Raw genomic sequence first — 27593 nt, forward strand, 5'->3', positions numbered from 1 at the left:
CCCTATCAAGCCAAGTATTGCATTGGAGGGGCTGGGGGGGTCAAAATCACCAGGAGGGGGAAGGGCGGACGATGGGAGGAGTGGGTGACTGGGGTCAAGACTAGAAACCGCCCTTCACAACATTAACTTGTCTCCTCGAAACTGTTTCAATGAATCGCATTCTTAGAGCCTAGTAAGGAGAAAGGCTCTAAGAGAGCTGCTCAGTCAACTAATGCCCTTGGGTCATTATCTGATTATCTCATCTTTTAGAAAAAAGTTCAAAGCGTCAGACGAAAACATAGACCAGTTTTACTTTTTTCTACAAAAAATTGAATGTATTTTTAATGGCAAAGTTTCACTCTTACTTTAATCTTCTTAAAGATCTAGATGGTCCACCCCTTCTTACCATATTACCTGATCTCCAAAAATAAAACATAGCCGGCAGATTGCCGGAATAGCTGCGAAAGAATAGACCTGCGTGCCATATAATAGAGATAGAAACAGATCTAAATTGAAAAAAAATCGACTCCGCTCAAAAAACTAGGCTAAAAAACTTTCAGCGATTAATTAATAAAGCTTGTTACATTCATTCCACAGAAGCCTCTTATTAGGGACCTTTACTGCACATATGAGTTCCTTTGACCTGAAACAAATTCAAATTAAACTCAAGTTTTAAAGTGCAGAAGTCATTTTATTGAGTGAGGTAAGTCACGTATGATCAAAATCTAATCACGCAAATAACCTAAAAATCTCCGCTAAAGCGAGTGAGAAATGACGTCACGCGCGCAAATGCTGTTAGTGAGAGGAAGAAGTCTTTCAGAATATTTGACTTTTTCAGCTTTGCTGTGTGAACAAAAGTAAAACGAAAAAAGAGCGTCAGACGACGAAACAAAAAACATAGCAGGACAAGTCCTGAAAAACAATCCGAGGAATTGAATGAAAAACAGACCTAATGTACCTGAACAGCAGATCAGTTGATCAATCCCAGCCAAAAAGACGAAATCTCGAAAGTTGAGAAACTAAGAGAACCAAACTAAACAAAAAAAAACAATTAATTCTAAAGCTCTTGAAGCTTTTAACCTGAATGCCATTTATGACAATGCAATATAGTCATTAACTCACGCAAAAGACTTGAAAGAGATTAATTTGACACTAAAGGTAGATACTCTCGAAAAAAATGACAAGTGCTTCAAAAAAAATGTGACAAATGCTTCAAATGAAAAGGAAAAAAGTAAAGATATTTTTCGAAACTGTGTCTGGAAAAAATGTTCAAATTCATTTTCTCTCTGTTGAGTTCTGTCTTGTAACTCATCTGCAACATTTAAAAAGTTTCGTTGGCCAATAAAGATAGTTAAACTCAGAAAAAGAAAACTCAAAAAATTTGAAAACACTCAAAAAATTTTCAATTGCAAGCTTTATTTAAAAAATTACTTCTATTTGCAATCTAAAAAACAGAAAATTATTTTGTTGCCACTAGAAACTCTGCAATAATATACTAGCAATCTCAATAGCAGCAAACCCCTGACCACTGAGGAGAAAGACTAAAATTTCAGGCAGTCAAAGAAAAAATTACACTCGCTAAAATTTGTAATATTAAAATCTTGCAACACATTCCCCATTACCATTAGAAACTATGCAGTAACCTATTATCAAAACCTGAAGGAAATGATTTGGCTGTTCAGGTTAGAGAAACCTAAAAATTAACGACAATTTTCAAAGATTTGAAAAAAATTGGCTTATGCCATGGCCAATAAAAATTTTGAAGTAAACTATTAGCAAATCCTAGACGAGATTTCTTGCACCCTTGAGCTGGAAAACTTGGATAATGACAATTAATGTCAGAAAATTGGAAAAACTGCAAATTTTATCAAAAAAATTGGTAAAATTCGTGAAGTTGAAAACCATTCCATTACCACTAGAAACTATATAATAACCTATTATTGTGACACCAGGCGTTGAAACAAAAATATTCAAAATACTTGAAAATTTTTTTAAAATTAGAATAAATTACCGTGTTTATGTTTGGTGTAGCAATACATATGGCTCTTAAAATGGCCATAAAAAGCAATTACGTCTTGCAAAAGACCTTTACCAACTTTTACAAACCTCAATTTCAGACTGGTCCAACAAAAAATCCGAAAAACAGACGAACAAATGGCAACATTTTGGGCTCAAAAACTTCTGAAAATGACCTGCTAACCTTGAATAACGGTTTTCCCAGTAGCTTCACCACTCTAAGTACTTCAAGAACAACTAAACGCGGCTAAGGGCCTCTAATGAAACTTGATGCCCGCTGAGCTTTACCTGTTTATCCCGTTTTGAAAGCTCAAAGTCATGAAAAAAGGTGTGAAAACATCTTACAAAAATTTAAAAAAGACAGAGCACCAATACAATCCAATTCTTGGATTGTAAAAAACCAAGAGCACCGCAATATAGCTACGCTCAGCTTACAGCTTGGCAGCTATAAAAAACATGAAAGGGGGAGGGGCTAGGCAAAAAGTTCTCTATGTCCTCTTTCTGCCGTGAAAATTTTGATACCTGGAAAACCCCCATTTAACGACTTCAACTTGGAATTCATAGATCATAGAGCAAATTAAACAAAAAATAAAAATACAATACGCCCAAAATTAGATTTTTAGTTATTCTTATTCTCAAGCGAAAACTCACGCACGACGTACTCCATCTAATAGAGTCAGTTAAATCTTCTATTCGCAATATAAATATCGAAAACATAAACCGACGGATGTCAGAAGAATTGCTCTCGAACGACAGGCGAGGCAATTTAATTCAAGGACTGTAGCCTAGATACATTTTTCTTTATGTGTGCAAAAATAGTTGACCACGACGGCATTCGAACCATGGACTTCCCGATTGCTCACCAGAATCACTACCCACTCGGCTATCAGGCCCTTCTTTTTGCCATGCTGCCAGCAATTTCAAATAAGCAACAGGCTATACTTCCGAGTGAGAACAGTAGAGATCACTCACAAATGAAGAACGAAAGCGTGAAAAAGTTACTTGAGAAGTCAAAGAATGTTCTAGCAGAAAAATGCAAAACGGTCAGGCAAAAAATTTGCATAAAAAACGAAAACGCGTCTACAATAATTGCTAAGAACTTCGTTCGAGAGCAATTATTTAATGATTCAGTTTAGTATTTAACTTTCTGAGATTGGCAAAAATTAGCTCCAATAGCTTCGTTTACCTGTAGCCTTAAAATAACAATAGCAAGAATGAGACTTAAAAACCATAAAATCAGATTTCTTTTGAGATGCCTTCAATAGATTTTGACTTATGTACTGAAGAGCTGCCCTCAAAAAACCTTCATTTTAGAGTGAGATATCCTTATATGACTTTACTTCTCCTATTAAAGAAATGAGAATTAAATTAGAGAGAGGAAAAGTGTGAGAGTGCACACTCATTTATAGAGTGCAATAAGCAACAAGAACAAAAAATTCTCCAAGAGACGGAACAAACACCGAACAAAAAACTGGCTTGACTTAGTGTGAAAAATGAAGTGTCACCCGCGAAAATTAGTCGAGGTGCATGATTAAAAAAACACTGATTTGAAGTGAGCGCGACATCGCGTAATATAAAAATTGCGAAATTAAGGAAAAAAATCAACAAAAGGCCAATAATAGCACCCGCTCAGCTATCACTATCGTATCTACTTGAGAAAATTACTCAAAAACAAATTACAGAGCAGCAAACATCACGCGAATGAAATCATCTACCCAGCGTTTAACGTCATTAAAATGATCTTTGAATCAACTGGGGTGTGGATTAAATGACGGAAGTAAAAATTACAGCTGGCGAGCGATAAATTAAACTTTTTAACAACAGGATACAAGCAAAGAAATTGCTCTAAGATAAAAGTAGAAACATACCCGGCAGATTGCCGGAAAATAGCCACCGTTGATTCCCATAACTCTATTGGGATTAAGAAAAGAAAATATCAACAAAAATTGATTTTAGTATAAAAACATTTTTAAGTGCGATTTATTTTGATGTCATTTCGTAATTGAACATACTCCTGTCTCTCAGTGAGAGGCTACAGGGTCTAGTATCAATACCAATAAGCATTATAGATAGTAACTAAAACTTATGAGAACAAAGTTCAAGTACCGGGCATCTAAAAATGGGTTTATCCCGTTTCTACTTCTGACTTCAATTTTTCATACTGACTCTCTTCATTTTGAATTGCTTTGCTGAGCAGCTGCTGTTTAAAAGGACTTTGAGCAGAGTGACAGAAGAGCGAAACTAGCCTAGAGAAGTCAAAAACATTTCACGCAAAATGTCGAAAAAGCGGCAAAATTGGTAAAGCGAAAAAAAGTTTGACGAAGTACAAAAAAGGAGCGCTATAATAGCCGGCTGAGAAGATGAGGGCGGCTATTAAACACCACAATATTAAACAAATTCAGAGAAAACTAGAGCAAATTTCGAAAAGCAACAGACCTTTCCATAAACTTGTCGCCAGGAAATGCTGCAGAAAACTGAACAACGTATCTCAGACCGAACATAGGAATTTTACACTACTAAAAGTGAAGAAATTATAAGATAACTGAGAAAAGTTGCAACAGTTATTTTTGAACGAAATTGTATTTCCTGATACTTAAATTGATAATATAACACCCACTAACAGCAAACACTGAACAAACTGTCCAAAACATACAGAACACGACAGGGTCCAAACTTCTCAATGACCACCTTCAGATCGTGAAATTATAGCTCAGCAGTGTTGTAGAAACACTTACTTTTAGGCAAATAGAGCTCAAGAGCACTGAAGACATAATTAATGCCGACGGGCTTTATCAGTCTGTCCCATTTTTGAGAACGATGAGGCAAAACGTCAGACAAAAAAATTGATCAAGTAAAAATAGCATAAAAAGTCCAACAAAACCCACAAATAATTGCTGCAAACTTTGTTTGAGAGCAATTACTTTCTCGTTCTCTATTTTCAATTATTCCATTATTTAAAATTAAAAACATACCCGGCAGATTGCCGGAAAACAGCCGCCGTTGATTCCAATAAGCATGATTGGGATTGAACGAATAGAATATATTAAAAAAAGATTTTTGTACAAAAATATTTTTTAAGTCCGATTTATTTTGATGGCATTTCGTAGTTGAACATACTTCTGTTTCTTAGAGAGAGGCTACAGGGGCTACTATCAACACCAATAAGCATTAGAGGTGGTAACTAAGACTTATAGGAACGACGTTCAAATAGCGGGCATCTAAAATTGGGCTTTATGGGTTTATCCCATTTCTATTTCTGACTTCAATTTTTTATACCGACTCTGTTCATTTTGAATTGCTTTGCTTAGCAACTGATGTTCAAATTCACTTTTATCAGAATGAGAGAAGAGAGAAACTAGCCTAGAGAAGTCAAAAAGATTTCACGCAAAATGTCGAAAAAGCGGCAAAATGGTAAAGCGAAAAAAAGTTTGACGAAGTAAAAAAAAATACGAGCGCAATAATAGCCGGCTGAGAAGATGAGGGCGGCTATTAAACATAACCGACTAAACGTCGGAAGAATTGCTCTCGAACGACTAGTGGGAGCTCTAATCAATTGCAGCCTACTTCAGTCGGGGGGGGGGGATGGAGGGGGAGCCTAAATGGGACTAACAAGTTCAATAGTCGGCTTCAAATAACCACATTAGAGGTTAACATATACCACTATTAAGATTTAAAGTTTAAAAAATGGCACCAGTTTCGGCGCATTTTTCATTTGACTTTTAGTATTAAATTGCCGCCAATTGAGTTCAGCTGCTTGAAATTGTGATTGAGAGAGAGTTTTAGATCACGCGAAACGCAAAAAGTCAAGGGCGTAAAAGTCACTCGAAAAGTCAAAACTGTCAAGCAAAAATTTTGCATAAAAATAAAAAGACACACTCGTTTACAATAATTGCTATGAACTTCGTTCAAGAGCAATTAATTAGTTAAATTGAAATTTGTAAAGCGAATTATAGCTCGCTGATCCCTCGCTTCCACATATATAGAAAAACGTACTCGAATATTACAGATTTGTTCAAACAGTATACAGATTTGAATATCACAGATTTGTTCTGTTTTCTTGAGAATCAGTAGGGAAAAAAAACTTCGCAGCTAAATCACATAATTGTTCGCTCCCATTTTTCTGTTTCGGTACATAGTCATTATTCAATGGTATTTAATCCCTCGCTTCCGCAGCTATTGCAAAGACGTACTCGAATATCAAAGATTTGTTCAAACTATTTTCCCAATCTTCTTGAAAATCAGTGGGGAAAAACTCAACTGTATCACTCATTTTTCTCCCATTTTGTTTCGGTGTTTCGGTAAAAACAGCCATAATTCATTGGTCTTTGAGTAAATGATTACTAACTGGGTATTAATAAGGTAAGCTTTTTCCCCACCGACTTTCAGGAAGATTGAGAAAATACGGTTAGGCTTTTATAACTATGTTCATCCTAATGCATAACATAGCTGGCAGATTGCCAGAAAATAGCCGCAATAGATTCGTAGATCGGCAGTTTAAAAAAGACAGTAAAAAAGACAGACCAAAAAATTCGTCTTTTCATTGAAGGCTGACCTGTTATATTTTGATTAAAAATCTGTATAAGTTATTGCTGCCTCTATTAGCTGATCTCAAATAACCTTCATTTAGAGTGACACACACCCATTTGACCTTATCTCTTTGAATTAAAGTAAATAAAAGTCAATTTTAAAGTGAGGAAGTCATTTTTGAGAGTGAGGTAAGTCAAGTGTGACCAAAAATTTAATCACGCACATGAACAAAAAAACTCGCTCCACTAAGAGCGAGAAATGACGTCACACATGCAATTCAGTTGAAATTGCATGAACGAATGAACAAAAAGTGGCTGTGACGTCATATGGTCGTAACAAAATCATGACGACGAAATAAAAAAACATAGCAGGACAAGTCCTGACGTACAATTCAAAGAATTTTCATTGACTAAAGAGAAAACTAGACGTAGAACGGACTATGAATGGATTGGAAAAACCATTTACAAAAAAAACCGATCCAAAAAAACGAAAAAACAGTAAAAATCAAAGTCAAATTGCCGCATGTAACAAAAAACCACTAGCGAGAAAGCGAATTTTTCTTCAAACACCATTTTCGCACTCTACTTTAAATTTGGAGCGAAAAAATTTCACGCCGCAAAACCACTCGCTTTTTCGCTCCACTTCCTGTTTCGGCGTGACCAAAATCACTACTCCAATTTGACTTCAAAAATCATGAAAATGTGTGAACAGATCTTAAAAAAAAAAAAAAACATAGCCGGAAGAATTCCGGAAACGACTCGAAGTGAAAATCTATTTAACCGCCATCCAACTACTCATCAGAAAAAACTTGCCTCCACTAACTTACGATTATCTCCAAACCAAACCATAAAACAAAAAAGTAAAAACAAAAAAATCTGTTAAACTCTGAAAAAAAAATCTGATCAAATTTTGTTCTAAATCAAGATCCCGAAATAACTATTTTTGCCAAAATTACTTCATCAAAACAACTAGCGCTTACTAAAACCAATTAAGTGAATGTTTTAAAAATACTTGAGGCCAAATTATGAAAAAAAAGCTCTTTAAAACAACTTGCACCAAAAAAACTGGAAAAAGTTACAAATTTTTTTCATACAAAATCATATAAATCCAAAGAAAATTTTTTTCAGCGAATAGGGTATATAGATGCTCGCAAAACAATAGGCAAGTCATAATAAGCTAAGAAACTTGTCTAAAAACAGAAAAAAAAACGAAAAACTGCAAAAAAAAATTAAGGAAAATAGTTCCAATTTTCGCCATTTTTTGTCAAATTTCTCAACAAAATGATTCATATCCAAAATTGCCCATACTTATTACTAAACAACTAGAACAACTATTTTGAACACTAAACCTCCACAAATGCCATAAAAAAATTAAGGAAGAATAGAAACGGCATTCAAAAAATTGAACAAACTATTAAAAAAAATGAATTTTTTTAATAGTAGAAGGAAACATAAAGCCGAATAAGGTTCCTTTGCAATTAGAGCAATGAAAAACTCACAATACAATGGGCAAGTTATAATAGGGTGTGTAAGACACTTGTGTAAGATTTGAAAAAAAGAAAAACTGCAAAAAATGAGAAAAATGGTTTAAAATTTTCTCAATTTTTCTGTCACTTTTCCTAAGAAAAAAATGATTTAAACCAACAAAACTTTAATCAATTGTTATCTGACAATTCCTTAAGAAACAAGCTTCTATTCGAATCCCACTTAAAGCAGTAAAACAAAGAAACAGGTAACAAATCATTAAATTTCATCTAAAAATCAGCAAAACTGATCAAAAACCTCCAAATTAGCATTAAAAATCAAATTAACTACTTGAAACCTTCAATTCTTATCAAAACAAGCCTAAAACTAATACAATATTATAATCAAACCTCATAACCATCAAAAGTTGCAAAAAACTGCTTTTAAAAGCCGCACGTGAACAAAAAAATTTCGCTCGCTTAGAGAAAATTTTTTCACACATCAATTTCTCGCTCTCTCAAAAACAGCGGTATGAACAAAAACCACTCTCTTTTCGCTCCGCTCTTCACTTTTGTTCAGCACCAAAATCACTCCAAATTTTTTTCACGAGTTTTATTTCCCGCTTCAAAAATCACTCCAATAAATTGATTAAAAAAAAAGGACTTCTCCAATACTCCTCTTCGAGTCGTAAAAAGACAGCGCCCCAATACAATTCAAATTCTTTGAATTGTAAAAAAACCAAGAGAAGGCCAATAATAGCCCCAGCTATCGCTGTGCGGCTATTAAACAAAGAACTTCAACTAAAATCCTTCTTACTTTCGAGAGATACTGCATGCGAAGGTGGGAGCAAGTAACTGTAAGCTGTGCATTAATCAGAGACATTTAATTGCAAAGCAGATCGTGCTTTGAAGAGAACAACATAGCTAACTACTGTAGTATCAAATCCAAACAGAGTAATCAGTTATTTTGGCCAAATATATTATTACTTGGATGGAAGAAAAATTGAAAAATTAGTTGGTCGAACGGAAGTTATCAACATATATCAACATAAACAGATCTTATCAACATAAACAGATCTTATCAACAAACAGATCTTATCAACAAACAGATCTTATCAACATAAACAGATATTATCAACATAAACAGATCTTATCAACATAACCAACTTGTCAAATGAAGGTTGTCCAGCAGCAATTAGATTGTGAACATGGGTGATGGTCCTGGAAAGATGCCAGACAACCGAAAATCTCCGGCATGCTTCCAGTCCGCCGCACACAGCTGGTCTGCGCATGCAATACACCATGGCATCTTCGCACAGACTGGATATAGGTTGTGGACAACATTTGTGAAGTTGGAGCCAGAGGTCGACAGTTTTCTCATGACAGAGAAAGTGGCGGGTTTCGAGCCACGACCACAGGGACAAACAGATTTCCTTAAACACACAACCCTATTGAATTGAGAAAACATTGTCATTAATCGAGCATATTGTCATTTAATGAGAGCACATTATCCGGGGCAGGTCATTTGGACATTTTGCATGTCAAAACACAACTTTATAAGAATCAAGATTGGGCCTAAAATCACAAAGCTTACTATAGTCTGCAGTAGTTATTAGGAACTTGAAACAAAACTCGATAAGTGTACAGTGCCAATGCAAGTAAGCCTGGCTTCAACTTGCTATGATTATTTTTTTTAGAATTTTAAGATAGATGCATTGCAATTCTAAATAAACTTTTCTTTTTAGTTGAAAATGTTAGCTTTTCCTTCAAACCGTTTAGCACGTTCTTAAATCAACGGCTCTTAAATTTTTTTAAAAAAATATTTTAATATAAATTAAAAAGTGAAAGGATTCAAACCAATTAGCTCGTTCTTAGGTCAACGACTCTTAAAAAATTGATATTTTGAAATGTGAACCAAATTAAATATTTTAAAACTGCCTAACCAGGAACAGTCTGTAAGCTCTGTTGATGACTTGCATTTGTGAATGAGAGATAGAGGCCACAATCCTCTGGTCACTTGAAAGCACAATATGCTGTTCAGAAGCTGACGATGCCAGAGCTAATTGTTGCAAGAGACAGTCTGTGGCCTTTGCCTGGATGGAGAAGTTGGAGACGAAACAGCTGCAGATGAAAAGGGACATAAGCCAAGGGGGCAATTCCACGTCTGTTGTTGACATAGATCCCAGTTCTAAATGCATGACCTTGAATATCGATTACTTTTGATTAACTAAACTGTTGATACGTAATCAACCAGCAGGTATCAAAACAAACCGACAACGTCGGATGAATTGCTCTCGAACGGCAGGCGGGGGTAATTTAATTTAGAGGGTGCATAGCTTAGAAATGTTTCACGGGTGTCAAAAAACAATCCCACAGGAGTTCGAATTTCTGACCTCCAAGTTGGCTGCAACACTCCGCCTTTGATTTCTTTTGCTCATAATGACTTTTACAAACAAACTTTAAGCACAAAGGTAAAGGAAAAATTTTGCATAAAAAGACGCACAAGTTTACAATAATCAATTCAAACTTAAATCGAGAGCAATTAATAAACATACCCCGCAGATTGCCGGAAAATAACCGCCGTTGATTCCAATAAGCATTATTGGGATTGAAAGAATAGAAGATATTGAAAAAAAAAAGATTTTTGTACAAAAACATTTTTTAAGTCCGATTTATTTTGATGGCATTTCGTAGTTGAATATAACGTACTTCTGTTTCTTAGAGAGAGGCTACAGTGGCTACTATCAATACCAATAGGCATTAGAGATGGTAACTAAGACTTATAGGAACGACGTTCAAATAGCGGGCATCTAAAATTGGGCTTTTATGGGTTTATCCCGTTTCTACTTCTAACTTCAATTTTTCATACTGACTCCGTTCATTTTGAATTGCTTTGCTGAGCAACTAATGTTCAAAATCACTTTTAGCAGAATGAGAGAAGAGAGAAACTAGCCCGGAGAAGTCAAAAAGATATCACGCAAAATGTTGAAAAAGCGGCAAAAAGAGGTAAAGCGAAACATTTTTTTATTCGACGAAGTAAAAAAAACATAGCAGGACAAGTCCTGACGTACAATTCAAAGAATTTTTATTGACTAAACAGAAAACTAGACCTAGAACGGACTATGAATGGATTGGGAAAACCATTTAGAAAAAAATCCGATCCAAAAAATCGAAAAAACAGTAAAAATCAAAGTGAAATTGCCGCATGTGAACAAAAAACCACTAACGAGAAAGCGAATTTTTGTTCAAACACCGTTTTCTCACTCTCCTTTAAATTTAGAGCGAAAAAATTTCACGCCGCAAAACCAGTCGCTTTTTCGCTCCACTTCCTGTTTCGGCGTGAACAAAATCACTACTCCAATTTGACTTCAAAAATCATGAAAATGTGTGAACAGATCTTAAAAAAAAAGACAGCGCCCCAATACAATTCAAATTCTTTGAATTGTAAAAAAATAGGAGCGCTATAATAGCCGGCTGAGAAGATGAGGGCGGCTATTAGTTAGAATAGCATAGTATTTGTGATCGCTAGCATTTGAAGTACTAAGATGTATCACTCATTATCTACTCGACAGCCAGCAAGATATTAACCTTTTTGCGGACTGAGGCAAAAAATTCAGTATCGACTATCTGTTCCACACTAAAGAATAAGGGGTAGCATTGATTATTATTTACAGGAGTTTTATATCTTTCCATAGCATTTATTAAACGAACTTCGTTTTTTATCACTATGATTAATTTGTGAGTAACAGGTTTCAGATTACCTTAAATTCATATACTTAAATTACAATTCTTACCTTGTAATGCGTCAGCATCCTTGTGTATGGGAAGAGTACATATAGCATGCAGCAGCTTACACGAAAGGTCAAACACACGCATAAACTCATCAACATTATCCTCCAAACTAATTCTCTTCTGGTATACACTGTCAAGTATTGCACAGTCATTCGGGGTCTCAGATATCATCATCTTCGAATTACTTTTCGTCATGCGCAGTCGACAAACCAGTTCATTTTCAAATGTTTTAGCATCCGCAAAGCTTTTCATCAAATATTTCGAATAATTCAGCAGAATTTCTTCAAAATTGTTTCCTTTCTCGTTCAAACTAGGCTTGAACAACTTAGACTTTAAAAGCTTGTCAAAGAACAGTTTGATTGACTTTATACAAGCTTCTACGACACTTGAATTTGGAATTGAGGCCTCCAAACCCGGATGTCTGGTTTTGTCACCCACGCTAAATGGTTCGTCCTGAGAATCAAGTTGATTAGAAACAGGTTTGTTCGAATCATTCTGTATCAATTGAGAGCTCTTAAGAGCCTTCTCAACATCCTGTTCTTCGTCTGAAGTTAAATTGCCGTTTTGAAGAGGCAACGGACTTGCAGTATCGCCTTCGATCCGGATGTCGCCGTTTTCTACGACGGAATGGATCAACGACTGTGGGTTGAGTATGGGCTTTTTCTTCACGTCACCATCTTCTGGGTCTGAGGTATTCAGAGATGACTTGCTTGATGACAATTGAGGTGCACCCTGGATCACATTCAATTTGGAAGGATATTTACACAATTAAAAACATAGCTTGCAGATTGCCAGAAAATAGCCGCAAGAGCTTCGTAGATCCGCAGTCTAAAAAAACAGTAAAAAAGACAGACCAAAAAAATTCGTCTTTTCATTGAAGGCTGATATGTTATATTTTGATTAAAAATCTGTATAAGTTTTTGCTGCCTCTATTAGCTGCTCTCTGATAACCTTAATATAGAGTGACACACGCCCATTTGGCCTTATCTCTTTGAATTAAAGTAAATAAAAGTCAATTTCAAAGTGAGGAAGTCTTTTTTGTGAGTGCGGTAAGTCAAGTGAGACCAAAAATTTAATCACGCAAATGAACAAAAAACTCGCTCCACTAAGAGCGAAAAATGACGTCACGCACGCATTTCAGTTGAAATTGCATGAACGAATGAACAAAAAGCAGATTTAAAGTGGTTGTGACGTCATATGGTCGTAACAAAAATTGCGACGGTCGTAATAAAAAACAGCAGGACAAGTCCTGACGTACAATTCAAAGAATTTTCATTGACTAAAAACAGTTAACATCGAAGTGAAATTGCCGCTTGTGAACAAAAAAACCACTAGCGAGAAAGCGAATTTTTGTTCAATTTCTCACTCTTCTTTAAAATTAGAGCGAAAAATTTCACGTCGCATAACTACTCGCTTTTTCGCTACATTTCCTATTTCGGCGTGACCAAAATCACTACTACAATTTGAATTCAAAAATGATGAAAATGTGTGCACAGATCTTAAAAAAAAGACAGCGCCCCAATACAATTCAAATTCATTGGGATCCCCAATACAATTCAATTCAAAATTCGACAACCATACGAAGAACGACAGGCAAGGCTTAGAATACAGCAAGCCTTCACACCATGAATTAATGTCGGTTTCGCTAAATCGCATCTAGTTAGCCGAAAGGCTCTGAGAGAACTTAATGCCCTCCGAGCGTTATCTGTTTATACCGTTTTTGAGGACGAAAAACCAAAAGGGTCAGACAAAAACCAATCAAGCGAAAAAACGCATAAAAAACCACGGGACTAATATAATTACTACCAACTTCGTGCAATTATATTAGTGCAATTAAAAACCCTGCACACTGGAACTTTCTTGAATACCTACAATTTCCTCCAAACTTCAAAACAACTTTCAGCCACAAAAATTTGCTTTCTTGCAAAACGGGATTTCGTTTTTACTCCGGAAAACGGCTTTCAATTTAGTGAATTGGTAGTAAGTGCGTTTAAGTGCTTTAAATTACGATAAAAACGATCAAGAAAGAATAAAAAGAATTTTCAGATTTCCAGGAAATAGTACCGATTAACCATGCCTTCCATTCACAAAAGAAATGAAAAAACAGCAGGACAAGTCCTGAAATAAAATCCAAAGCATTGAATTAACTTTTGACCGGCAAATTACTTCCACCGCATTAGAAGGCCAATAAGAACTGTTACTTTTGATAAAATTGAGGCTAAGTCCTCAAGAACAACAAAAACAATGAAGCCTAATAAAACTCAACTTTTATTTTTTAAAAAGACGGGGTCCAAAAAAAATGGACTCAACCAACTAATATATTCCCTTATTTCTCATTATCAAAGTGTCATTTAATGTCATGTAAACCTGTCACTAATGATATTCAATGATACAACAATAACCAATTTTTGCAAAAAAACTCAGAAAAAAAGTCAGAGAATGCAATAGCTACCGACTGATAGAATTACTCCGAGTAACTGAATCCTCACTGGCAAGCGATTAGGGGATAAGACAGCAATGAATACAAATACTAGCAAAACTCAAAAATTCACGAAGTTTAAAAAAAACGAACAACGGATAAGTCACAGAAAGCAATAGCTATGGACTGAGAGTACATTTGTATTAAATATTTTCTCAGCAACCAAGGAGACCTGACAATAATGATACTACAATAATAAAGCGATTAGACAAAGTTAAAAATAACTGGCAAAACTCAAAAATTCGGTAATATTTCTAGAAAACAATTAGTATCAAAGTCATAGAAAGCTTAAGCTTTTAACATAAACGATTAAACCGATTAAATTAACTCTTAGTAGCAATCGTTGAGACCTGTCGCTAATGAGATTAAATGATAAGACAACAAAAATACAACAAGTACTCGCAAAACTGAAAAATTCAAAAATTTTGGAGCAAAAGTAGTGACGAAGTCATGAAAATTGCTAGCTATTAACTTGAACTAGTAATTGAGTTCTTTTATGCTTTATTAGCAACCTATCAGACAAGTCATTTAAGATACTAGGTGACAAGACAACAGAATTTCTTTTAAAATGTTGGTAAAGTCCAATAGTCACTATTATTTTATGACAAATAGTGTGTCATAAAAAAATTTAGCTTCCCCTTGATGAATTTAAGCAATTGCAAATACGCGCAATTAGAAGAGATACGTATCAAAATAAAAGCACTCAAGGAGAAGAAACACTGAAAACAGAGTCAAATTGACGCACGTGAAAATTCCCTTTCAAAAATTGAAAATTTGTTCAAACACCAATTTCTCACTCCACTTGAAAGGTAGTTGAGAAAAAATTGCACCTTCAAAACTACTCCATTTTCGCTCTCTTTAGTACTTCAGCGTGACTAAAATCGCTACTGTAAATTGACTTCTCACTGACGCGAAAAAGTCGAAAAAAGCGTTTACAGATCTTTAAAAAAAGACAGCACACCAATACAATCTAAATACTTTGGATTGTAAAAAAAAGAATGTCCCAAAAACCGTTTAAAAAGTGCCCTGTTTTTCATTAATTTACGCTAATAATACACAGTTGAATTTTGGAGTTTTCTGGTTTCCATTTTTAAATTTAGGAAGTCCATTTAATATTGACGATAGCAACTAGGTAAAAAGACCTAATATATCAATCTAAGAAATGAGAAATTGGTTATCGTGTAAACCCAATAGCTATTTTTTTTTAATTTGAAGAGTAATGCAATGATCGCAGCGAAAATCTATCCAGACGAGGAACAATCAACGAAATCGACAATAACCCTAGACATCACTTCGCGGCTATTTAAAACATAACAGTCACATCGCCAGAAAACAGCTCCGCTCGTTTTGTAGGCTTTCAGTTTTCACTAAATATTTTTTCCCCGCTTTAGTTAAATTTTGATGTTTTTAGTTCATCTAAAGCGATCAACTTGAAAACACAACCGATAAACTTCGGGCGAATGCTCTCAAACGACTGGCGAGCGGTGGGCTTCGGTAGTAACCAGCTGAGCCTTAGGGATGCATCAGGTGGGTGTGAGCGGAGAGAGGTCAAGTGATGGGGCTTCAAGTGATAGATGGTAAGGTTGTGGGAGAGCTGGAAGAGAGGGGGTCCAAATCGCCGTGTTGTAGGAGGGTGGACAGGGCGGGGGGGGGGGGGGGTGACAGAGGGGGTCAAACTTTCAACAGTCGCGGTTTCAACAGTTACGGCGAAACGCATTTTTAGAGACTAGTAATGCATAAGGCTCTAAGAGAGCTGCTCGGTAACTTAATGCCCGCTGGGCGCTACCTGTTTATCTCATTTTTGAGGACGAAAAGTCAAATGGGTCAGACGAAAAATCGGTCAAGCGAAAAATTGCATAAAGACCACAGGACTAATACAAATGCTACATACTTCGTTTGAGAGCAATTAATAAGCAGAAATCATTTCGAAAGTAAAAATAATACTTGTGATGAACAAAATACTCATGCGAACGAACAGCGAACTCAATCCACTGATAGGAAAACTAAGGTTATGCACAAAACTCCGTTAAAAACTGCAAAAATGAACCGTTATAAACTGTTTCTGATGGAGCGTAAACAAAAGTTAATTGAAAATTTTGCCAAAATAAATTGAAACCAATAAAGGTTCAATAATGGCTCCGCACTTTAAAACAGCAATTTTTCAAATTTTAAAAATTCTTCAATTACGGAAAGAAGATTTTAATATACATTTTTCATGCATGAAGTCAATCAATACATTTTTCATGCATGAAGTCAATCAATTCGCGATATCTGCAAAAGAACTAACCGATTCAGCATCCATTCCTGTTGTTAAGTACTGATTCGGGTTCCCATTACCCGCGCCTCCCGTCAGAACATTACCGTCAGTAGTAGTAGTAGTTGCTCCTTTCGTGTCTATATTACTTCCATTACCACTGCCACTGCAGAGGACATAGCAGGCCGATGGGTGCACATATTCGATCAACTTCATGGCCAGTTTCAGACTGTCCTCTATTTCATGTAGCTGTAGTGATTCACAGTTACTGCACAGCCATGACGTCATTTTCAGAATGAAGTTCGGAATGTGTTTCTCAAATGCTTCTTCGTGTGTCTCCTAAAATAACAGCTGTCATTACAAAACGCTCAAAAACTGTTGAGTTTTGTCAAAAGCTCAATATCCATTCTAAAAGAACAACTATCACTATTGTCCAGGATTTGAAATTGCATTCAAATTTTGTCTGCAATGGGAAAAACCAATGATACAGGTTGGCGTAATACGTATAAAAATTGGTCCAAACATCGCGACCTTAATTGAGGTTCTCGTAAAAAACAGAACTATTGTAAATTTTGTCGACAATTTAATCAATCAAAATTAGCGCTTAATGATTTCACACTGTTTTGCCGTTTGCTTTACAACAAACTGTCAGTGTTATATCCAAGAAAGAATCTTCATAAACAACCATTTGAATTCACACATTCTGAGAAAAATTCTATTAACCAGAAAGCAAAATGTATTTGGAGATCCTCTTTTTGCTTTAAAAACCTCCGATTGCTTTAAAACTCCGACTTCGAATAATTGAATTCAACTGGCATTAAAAAACACTACTAGCCTATCTCAATTAGGCTAGAAACGGGTAACTGAATCGAGTGAGGTAAGTCAATTATGATCAAAATCTAATCATGAGAATGACCTAAAAACGTTTGCTAAATAGAGTGAGAAATTACCTGACGCGCAAAAACTCCGTTAGTGAGAGGAAGTCATTTTGCTGTGTTAACAAATGTAAAACAAAAAAGAGCGTCAGACGACGAAACAAAAAACATAGCAGGACAAGTCCTGACACAATCCAAAGAATTTTCATGGACTATACAAAAAACCAATACCTATAATGACTATGATTGGGATAGGAAAATCACAAAATTAAAAAAAAACAGTGAAAATCAATGTCAAAATGCCGCATGTGAACAAAAAACCACTAGCGAGGCAGCAAATTTTTGTTGAAACGCCGTTTTTTCAATCTACATTAAAATTAGAGCGAAAACATTTCAGGCCGCAAGATCACTTACTCCACTTCCTGTTTCGGCCTGACCAAAATTGTCACTTCAAAAATCACCACAAAAATGTGTGAACAGATCTTTAAAAAAACGACCGCGCCTCAATACAATACAAATTCTTTAAATTATAAAAATCGGAGCGCTATAATAGCTGACTGAGAGGCCACTCAGCTTACAATTATAAATTAACTCACAGTTCTGACAACTTTAAGTATATTCTCTTACTAAGAATCAGCTATTGCACTCGAGCGTACTCTTCAATCGCTCTTTTAATTGACGGCCGTTCTTTTGCAAAATTGCGGATTAAGGTCGTTCATTGTCGAATGTGGGTTGACTTAGCTAAGAAACTGTTTTCTCGTTTACAGTTTAATTAATCTACACATTCCCTGAAAATAAACATAACCTAATAAAGTTGGAGGAATTGCTCTCGAACGATGGGAGCTCGAATATATTGCAGCCTGCATCAGTCAGGGGAGGGGAAAACAATTTCAATAAGGTGGGGCTTCAAATGATCTTATCATATACCACTTAAACAACAAGCAAAACTTACAGTAAAAAAATTCCATCAATTTTTATATTACTTTTAGTAGTAAAGTGTCGTCACTTGAGTGCAACTGCTGACACGTGTGAATGAGAAAGAAATTCAGATCACGCGAAACAAAAATTCAAGAGTGTACAAGTCTCCCGAAAAGTCAAAATGGTCAAACAAAAAACTTCCATGAAAAAGACAATGTTTACAAAAATGGATTCAAACTTTGTTCGCGAGTAATTAAACAAGTCATTTGATAATTAAAATTAAAGAACGGTGGCCGGATTATTAGCCAAAAAAGTAAGAAGAAGGATAAACAGAGCTATTGAGATAATTGCTTTGAGCAAACATAAGTGGGGCGCATACTTATCTAACACGCCAACACATGAAATTAACTCAATTGCCCATGCCATGCCAGCCATGGTGGCGTGTAAAAGAGCCGACATAAAAAAGAGCCAATTGAAAGAGCAAAAAAATCTACTGAATTTTTTGAGCGATAAATTAAGATAATTATCTTTCAAGAAAACAGCGGAAAAACATTCAAAGGACACAGCCAAAAAAACTACCAAACTTTGTCCTCCACATAATGAATTTATGTCCTCGACAGTTTCGGTTAATCGCATCCGTAGGAGCTCTGGCATAAGGGTAAGAGAACAGCTCAGCGACGTAATCACTCTGGGCTTTACCTGTTAACCCGTTTTTGAGGACCAAAAAATCAAACGGTCAGACGAAAAAAACTATCAAACGAAAGACCGGCAGCACAAAAAATTTCACAAAAAAACCCAGCAGGACTAATATAATTGCTTAAAAATTCTTTAATTGTTTTGATAGCGATGAATAAATAGAAACAAACCAAAAGGAAATTCAGTTCTAAAACAAACTGACATCGGACAGATTGCTCTCAAACAAAAGGCGTGGCAATTTAATTCAGAGGGGGCTGTAGCCTTAATATTTATTGAGAACAAATTACCTATCAAGGAGGGGTTTTGAACCTCTGACTTCCGGGGTAATAGCTCAGTCGTCTATCAGACACTTCTGATACATTATATTACAATCGCTTTTTTAGCAACAAACTTAATTTCTGAATAAGAGCAATTTAAAATTAGGTCAAGCAAAAGTCAAACGTGAAAAAGTCACTCCAGAAGTGAAATCAAAAAATGTTCTGGAAAAAAAACGGTCGAGCAAAAATGAATAAAAAAAGTTTACAATAATAGCTTCAAACATCGTTCGAGAAATAGAAACTACCAAAGTATCAATACAGACCTGCCAAAAAATAACCGACAAACATCTGAGGAATCGATGTAAGACAACTCGCTACGGATTCGCTTTGATAGCATCCAGTTAGGTTACCATCAATTGGCAAGGGCATGGCATAAAAGGGGGAAATGGAGAGGTGTAGTCCAAACCTCCAAAGATTACACACAAATGGTTATGCACAAACTCGATATTCAAAAACAAAGCACGTTCTCCAGCAAAAAAAAACTTTACAAAACCAAAACATTTTCGAGTCTAGAAGCGACCGACAGGCCACATAGTAGTTTGCGTGAGAGCAATTAATAAAAAACAACCATCTTCACTAAGTCACAAATGGATAAAAACCCACCGAACATAAGATTTGCTTCCAAGCAACAAAGGCTTTCGATTACAGCTTGCCTAAGCTCAGGGGTTCTCTGCCTTTAATGGAGGCTACCAGTTGACAATAGAACACTGATAAAACTTTACATTGAATAGTGAAACTTCACTTTCCGCACTTTTGTGACACTTTTACTGATAAACTGTCTTCAATTAGCTACAACAATTGAGCTCAATTAGGGCCCGATTTAAATAAGCAAAATTTGAAAAAGTAAAAGTGATTACACGCGTGGAAATTTATGCAAAAGCAAGGCAAATAGACCAGAGGAATAGATTGCACAAGATCAGTTCTAGCACAATGCAGGGAGGTAGGTATTGGGCGCAGGGAGGTAGGTATTGAATTCAAGGAGCCTTGATTTCACTTCAGAAAAAAACTCCCTAAAGAGACCAGAATTTTAAAAATTCGTTTACCATTCCAAGCTTGACGAAGCAATATAGTACATGTGACATGGAAATGAGCATAATTAAGACAGGGGATAAGTTTAAATTATACCAGGTAAAGCAACGTCAAAACAAGAACCACATGATTGCAACAAACATTTTAGCTATTAATTTCGGAGTTGAACTAGTGTAGTTTGTCTAAAATGGGCTAATTTTTGAAAGAGAAAATAAGCAGCTAATTGTATACTCATCTTTGGGTCCCCTTTAGACATCTAAAATATTGATCACGTTTCTTTCAGACCATTAAATTTATTTAAATCATTCATATTATTAAACCCTAACGTTTTGCGTCTCAAATTGATTGTTTTTATACTAACCAGTAATATAATATCGAGAAAGAAGCTCACAAATTGACACAGTTCTGAAACTGTCATTTTCGCTCTTGGCAAGACAACACCCTCAATTGCGCAATCTAAACTCTCATTGGAAGAAACAGCAACATCTAATTGCCTCGCAAAAAACTGCCAAATAAGATCACCCGGATCGCGCCTCTGGATTTCTTGGAATAAGAGGTTTGCCGATTTGATTAGATCCCCACTCGCTCTGTTATCCAGAAACATATTTGTCAACAACTTATTGTTTCCTGACAAACTCGAGCCCAGAATTCGTTCGTACATTTCTTCTGCAGAAATTGACAACATTGCCTTAGTTAATGACAGTAAATATCTGAAGATATTTGTGAAGACGCTTCCATTTTCAGCCATTAATAGATGGTTCATGTCAGCTTTACTGTCAAGAAGTGTGTTGAGAACACGAAGAGGTCGCAGCATTAAATTTCGGTTGAAGTTTTTGTCATTTTGTAGGATCAGTTGCTCTGTAATTGAGATGAACATGTTTAGAGAGGTCAGAAAGAGTTCCTCGTTAGCCACTGTATCCGATTGATCTGAACAAAAATAATAATCATTATTCAGTCACATCATCGAGAAGAATGGAACGTTTATTCCTCGTGCTTGATGATTACAAAGTAATCCAAAAAGATTTTCTTCAAGTTAATTTAAAACTTCAGGATGACAAAAAAATTTCAATTTTACTCCTGGCACCTCAAATTCAATCCATCTTTAACAATAACTATTTCATTTATAGGGCGAATCACTTTTACGGATCACAAAGCCTTTTTTCTCAAATAAACATAAGCCAACTAACGTCGGACAAATTGCTCTCGAACGACTGGCGAGGCTAGAAACTTTTGTGGGGCAAAAACTTCCTCATATGGTGGGGTTCGTAGGTCGAAATTGTTCTAGAAGAAAACGATCAAGCAGAAATTTTGCATAAAAAGGGCGTTTACAATAATTGCTTCAAACTTCGTTAGAGAGCAATTAATAATTCGCGAAGATGAAGAATTCGACCCCAGTTAAATCATTATTCATTAATTTTTGAAGATGGCGTTCTTACTTTCCACTCGTTACCGAGACACAAATTTACAAAGTAAACTCAAAAGTTGAAAACGAACCAAAAATCCAGGAGTACAGCCTGCGATTGAGTGATAGATCTTTGCGCAGCAAGACATTAAATGCTGAACAGTTTAGCAAGACTACATCTTTGTCTGAGAGACGTCGCTGCTCTTGACCAATAAGACTGATGACAATATCAAGTGCTATTCGCTGCACCAACACTGTCGTATCTTGTAAGCACTCACACAACGCAAAGATCTGAAACAGCATCATAATTTTTGCTCATTGAGTGTGGCTAACATTTCGAAAGTACCATTCATTTCAATAGAGGTATTATAAAATCAAAACCCCGGAGATAGTAAAACAAGATTGCCCCATTTGCAAAATTCTCTCACAAAAAAGATGTTTTCATCATGTCAAAAACGTTTGAAAATATACAACTACCGAGTGTCCATAGTCAGATTTCATCTTCATTGATTGCTAGGGTATTTAAAAAGAAACCACCCTCTCCTTCCGTGACCAAAATTTTGTTTTCATTAGCATGTGACCACAACTAATGCGTGTTTTGCGCTGATATTGATTTTTGCCACACACGAGATGACATCGCACTAGCAATTAGAGATAACCAATTATCATTATCAAGCTGTTTATAAATGATCATATTCTACCACAGGAAAATGAAACAATTCCATAAAGTAACCGAATGTTAATGCAATTATTTTCCCAATATTAGTTCGGAGTCTTTTTAACTCACCATCACATCCGAATCAATAAACAGTGAATCTCTGTTACTGGTTGCAGCACCATTCTGTTTATTGGTCGCAGTTATGTTCTTAGACCCAACTTCCATCACAAAAGTCAAGGCTTGAAACCTCGTTGAGCTGTTGTCCAAGGCACATTTCCAAATTGCAAAGTTGAAATTTGAGGTATTCCTTTTAAACTTCTCCAGAAGTCGAAACGTAGGGTTGAAGTACTCTGAACCCTCTTCCAGTCCAGGCAAAACGCCGTGTAGAAGAGCGGGCATAGCTGGTTGCAATGCATTTCCGAGAGGTACATAAAAAGTCTCGAATATTTCGAGCACCTTTGGTTTTGTAGACATTGAACACGTTCCCATAAGAGGGAAAATTCCAGTCGAATAAAGAAACAAATCGTCGCTCAATCCCTTTCGACCTAAAATCGGTGCTTATATCAAAACTCAGCATTTACTCACAAAATTCGAGAAGTCAAGCAGAAAAGATCTAATTACTAATAATTTAATCATAAAGGTTGAAGAGTTACTTGCCTATTACAGAAAAAATAATCTGATATATTTCCAGAGCTTTGAGATGAACTCCTGCTGGAAGCGCTGGATGCAGAACCTGTGCCAGCCTTTTTGCCACCAACGACTTTCGGGGAATGATAGAATATTTTCCTGAATAACTTTGTAGCACCTAGAACAATCAGAGCATTTTCAAATTTCAATTGGGCAAAAAACAATATTTGCAGTTTGTAATTCAAAATTTACCTTTTGCATTTTTGCAAGAGAGTTTATCAAATCCGCCCATTCGCCTGTTCCTTCGAAAGCCTTTAAAGCTTTATCCATGCTTGAGGCATAAGAGCGGAACTTCGAATCGGATGAAAGCAAGTTGGCCTCCTCATTGTACGCAGAAACCGATTCCATCTCTGACGCACTTCACCTTGAGGCTACTGACGGGTTCAGTAAACTAAATCTGAAAAAACACTGAAAAATTAACTGCAAAAATAAATTATAACGAGAGAGGGAAAGCAAAAATATTTGAGAACATATACCAGGAATTCAAAAAAATGCCAATTTCTTGATTTTACTTCACCCGACATACGAATAGCAAATAATGAACCCAAATCGATCAAAGTATTCTCACAAAGAAAATTCAGATCAAAGATAGCAAACTTGTTCTGTAGTCCGAAGTTAAGCGAGGCGCATATTCTGTGTAAATAAAATTCACATGCGCCCCTAGCTAATCAATTGTACATAACTGGTGACTACCAATTAAGCAATACATTTTGACAAAACGCTGTTATTAGTTGACCAATTTCAAAAGGAAGCTCCTGATTGGAAAATGAGTCGACTGCTATAAAGAAATATCATTTTGTCCTATAAATAGCGGAGAATAACGCGACAAGTATGATATCGAAGAGCTTAACATGCCAGCTGCTAATTTGCATTAAATTAGAATCAAAGTTCACAAAATCCAATACTCAATGATTCTATGCTGCAGAAATTAGATCGGACTGATGAAATACTTCGAATCCGTAATCAACCCATAGCATCAGCCCAAAGCAGCTTGTAAAGCGAACATAAATCGGATGTTTCTCACGCTCCTATTCATGAAGTGAAACAGCCCTGTTTGCAAATCATAACTGGATGAGTTCCTATGAAATTAAATTTTATTATCACCTCATCAAATAAATCAAGTCACTCTGTGCTACGCTGGATTTTCTTCATTTTTGTCAATTTACAGAATTTCTGAAATCCACAAATCAGGCAATAAGTGAGTGGCAGAGTTGACATGAATATAAGAGCTCATGATAGAACGCATAATTGCTAGGACGTCGGCGAATCCCTTGCGCTGATACTTTCACAGCTAAATATCCTGTGTTCTCGGTGCAGGCAAACAGTAGCGGGTTTGTGTTTATCACTCGTTATTCGTATTATTATCCTAATACTCGTGATATTTCCATGCATGTCAAAATTTTTGGGGCAGGATTTTGCCAATGGGTTGGAAACGAACATCGAAGAACTTTTGGATCTCCTGTTTCGGTCCCCAGTTTTTGTTATGCCCCACAGTAACAAACTATGTAATGTTATATAGCCCATTACTTAACATGGAAAGATTAGGGTTTGCTCTTAAGCAGCGCAGGACAATCCAATGGACGAGTGTTGATCCCCTACTATGAGACATCACTGCACCGTATATAATTTTAAAGATAAGGCATTATAAATCTTTAGAGCTGCGTCATGAGAATTTCTATATAAACTGAGACATCACTGCTTAGTTACTACGAAAAAATCAGCACCTGCGTCTGGGGGTGTAAAATATATATCTACACTGAGCTTGGGGGAACAGAATGTGACAGAAGCAAGTCACAGACTGTTTGAGCCTGACGCCAGAATCTCCAGAGTACACCAGGTGATGTCGAAAAAGGCAAGAATCGAAAGCAGACGGAACTGCTTCTTTGTGCGAGCGGCGAAAGACACTATTTAAAACTTATTAAATAGTGTGATTTCAGTTATCGATGATCTGCGAGGCAGCAGTTGTGGCCTCTGAAATCTTGTTGTAATCTGTTATGGTATTTATTCTTGGAGACAGCAGTTTACATCATTCATTGCAGAAGTGGTCCGAAGTTACAAACCGACAATTATTTGACGAAAATATTATTGCGGTCCCGGGCCTCAACCTACATCCAGGAGCCAAGCGAAACTCAAAGTAGTACAGAATCGTCTCGGTGAAATCCCGGTTGGTGAAACAATTACTTTATGGCACGACGTTATTAACAACTCGATCACAAAGCACCCGTCAGATCCGAGACAACCACTAACCGCTGACGAACTTATTACTGTGTTACAAAAAATCCGAGTATTCATCAGTGGTATAGTATACTGCCAAAGAAAAGGAGCCGCAAAAGTCTCTGAAAAACTTTGTTCAACAGGAATTCCAACTCCCCACATTATCAAGGAACTGCTGTCAAAGGAAAAGCAGAAAGATACCAAAAATACTTCAATACTCAGAGCTCCATCAATACTGGAGAATTGAAATCAAAACTCTGACTATCGTGAGGAAATATCACGGTGATCTGAAGCAAATCAAGCAGAAGAAGCAGCGTCCATCAAAAATAAAAAGAGAAAAAGGATTAAAGTGACTTTGTTAGTTGTATCCTTCCGTAGTAAGACAACGGTACCAATAAGTAAAATCAGCTTTTCCTGCAAACTGGTGTCATTGATTAAGTTCTTGGGCTAAGGTTAGCAAGAAAAGCATTAACCCTTCCTCGCATTACCGCGTGCTGAAATGCCTAAAAGTTCACAACCTATACAAAAAATATAAAATTGCAGTGCAAAGCCTTGAAATGACACCCAGATCAATAAGTTGCAATTCATGCAACAGCAAATTAAAGAAAGAAAATTTGCTTGTACTTTCTGCAATAAAACGTAACAAATGACTGCAGAATGCACGGGCTTTACAGTAAAAGAAATTAAAGTCTTGACCAAATTAAATGCAAATAGACTTCACGTCTGCAACAGTTGTACGGCCAAAAAGGGGCAGGCGACCTAAGTCAGGCTCCCTCAACAATAATGGATAGAAAACCAGATGATCTCAATTTGATAGTGGAAACATGAATAGGGGAAAGGGAAAGTGTTCTACCCAAGCACAAATGACAATGGAATGGGTATTAGAGTATAAGGAGTCCCAGAAAATGAATCAAAGTCACGAGACGAAAGACATCATGCCGATATGAATGCTATTGTTGAGATCTTGTGTTACCTAAAAGAAGACAAGCGACCCTGTAGAAGACAAGCGACACGCGTATTGAAAAATATAACCCGGAAAAGGGTCCAAGAACCATCCTCATAAATCTAGAAAGCCCTATCAGCAGAGTTTAAAGATACTAACTGAATTATGCAACTTAAAATGTCAGGAAATGATTCAATGCACTCTGATTGTAGGCGACATCAACCATTCTGGGACAAATGGGGAAGCAATGGACTCTAATGATAACTATGAATCAGAGATCCTGGATAAACTGATAGAATCAAACTTCTCGAACATATCCAATCAAACGCTAGATGTTGCTCTCACAAATAATCCACATCTAGTGATAGAATGCTATCAACATTATGCACTTCACAGGAGCTTTATGGTAAACAAAGAGCAGTGTTCAGACCACCTACCAATTCTGACTTCTGTTGTGTTTCTCGGTACAGTTGTCAAAAACTCAAACCCGTGCCGTAAATTTGCTTTCAAACGAGCTGACTGGAAAAAACTGAATCAAGCAATTGAGGAAAAGGCCTTCAAACCCTTCTGTTTTAGTAGACGCATTACTAAACCAATGGTACATATGGACTAGACAACGTATCAACAATCACATTCCTAAAGTAACGAAACATCGAGCAGCACTGCCTCCTTGGCCCAGTAAGGAAACTTCTCACATGATGAAGCAGTTGAACACCAAAAAGAAAGCTTGGAAAATCTTATATCTTAGCAGACCCCTCGAACTAAAGAAGCCGGAGAGACAGATTTTGAACTGGATATCGATCTAAACATTTTCGAAGACATAATTTTCACAAGCAGGCGTTTTAGCAGTATACAAAAACACCTGAAATGTATCCGAAAGCCCTCTGTTTTGCCAGCAACAATCAAGTCCGGTAATGAAAAAGCTATTAGTGACAGCGAAATAGCCACCCTCTTCAATTTGTTCGTCAAAAGTGTATATAACAGTAAAAACCCTCCTCTACTGATTTACACAAAAAGCAAACTTAACCATATAAAAAATTCGCGCCTGGAAACTGAAGAGCTCTCACAAAACTTTGACTTGAACAAATCAACAGGCCTCGATAACCTAGGAAATATTATCCTCAGAAATTTCGCTGAGACTTTGAGTAAATCTTATACTCACATTGCAAAGACAATCTCTTTGAAAAAAAATTCGACCTTAGACAGATGAGGTATGCAACAACTCAACAACTACTTTTTCTAAACTCTTTATACGGCAAACTTGACGATGTGAAAACGAAAGATTTGTCAGTCCTCTACTTAGACTTTGCAAAGGCCTTCGACAAAGTCTCTCACCAAAACAAAC

At 36.3% G+C, this 27593-nt stretch overlaps 1 protein-coding gene across 2 annotated transcripts in view; it reads right to left on the reverse strand.

The window, feature by feature from the left end:
• The window catches only part of LOC142349467 (protein DOP1A-like), a 36457-nt gene extending 12973 nt beyond the window's left edge, over positions 1-23484 (reverse strand). For both annotated transcript variants that reach the window (XM_075401051.1, XM_075401050.1), the window contains exons 1-9: positions 23284-23484; positions 23062-23209; positions 22534-22949; positions 21839-22037; positions 20706-21271; positions 16543-16848; positions 11779-12508; positions 9928-10172; positions 9152-9417 (exon numbers count right to left, since the gene is read on the reverse strand). In XM_075401051.1, the coding sequence (XP_075257166.1) occupies positions 9152-9417; positions 9928-10172; positions 11779-12508; positions 16543-16848; positions 20706-21271; positions 21839-22037; positions 22534-22949; positions 23062-23209; positions 23284-23439 (3032 nt within the window). In that variant the 5' untranslated portion in view covers positions 23440-23484. The remainder of the gene's footprint in view (positions 1-9151; positions 9418-9927; positions 10173-11778; positions 12509-16542; positions 16849-20705; positions 21272-21838; positions 22038-22533; positions 22950-23061; positions 23210-23283) is intronic.
• Positions 23485-27593: the final 4109 nt, after the last annotated feature.

The sequence above is a fragment of the Convolutriloba macropyga genome, chromosome 11 (assembly GCF_964194025.1).
Source record: "Convolutriloba macropyga chromosome 11, txConMacr16.3, whole genome shotgun sequence".
NCBI classification, from domain to species: domain Eukaryota; kingdom Metazoa; phylum Xenacoelomorpha; order Acoela; family Convolutidae; genus Convolutriloba; species Convolutriloba macropyga.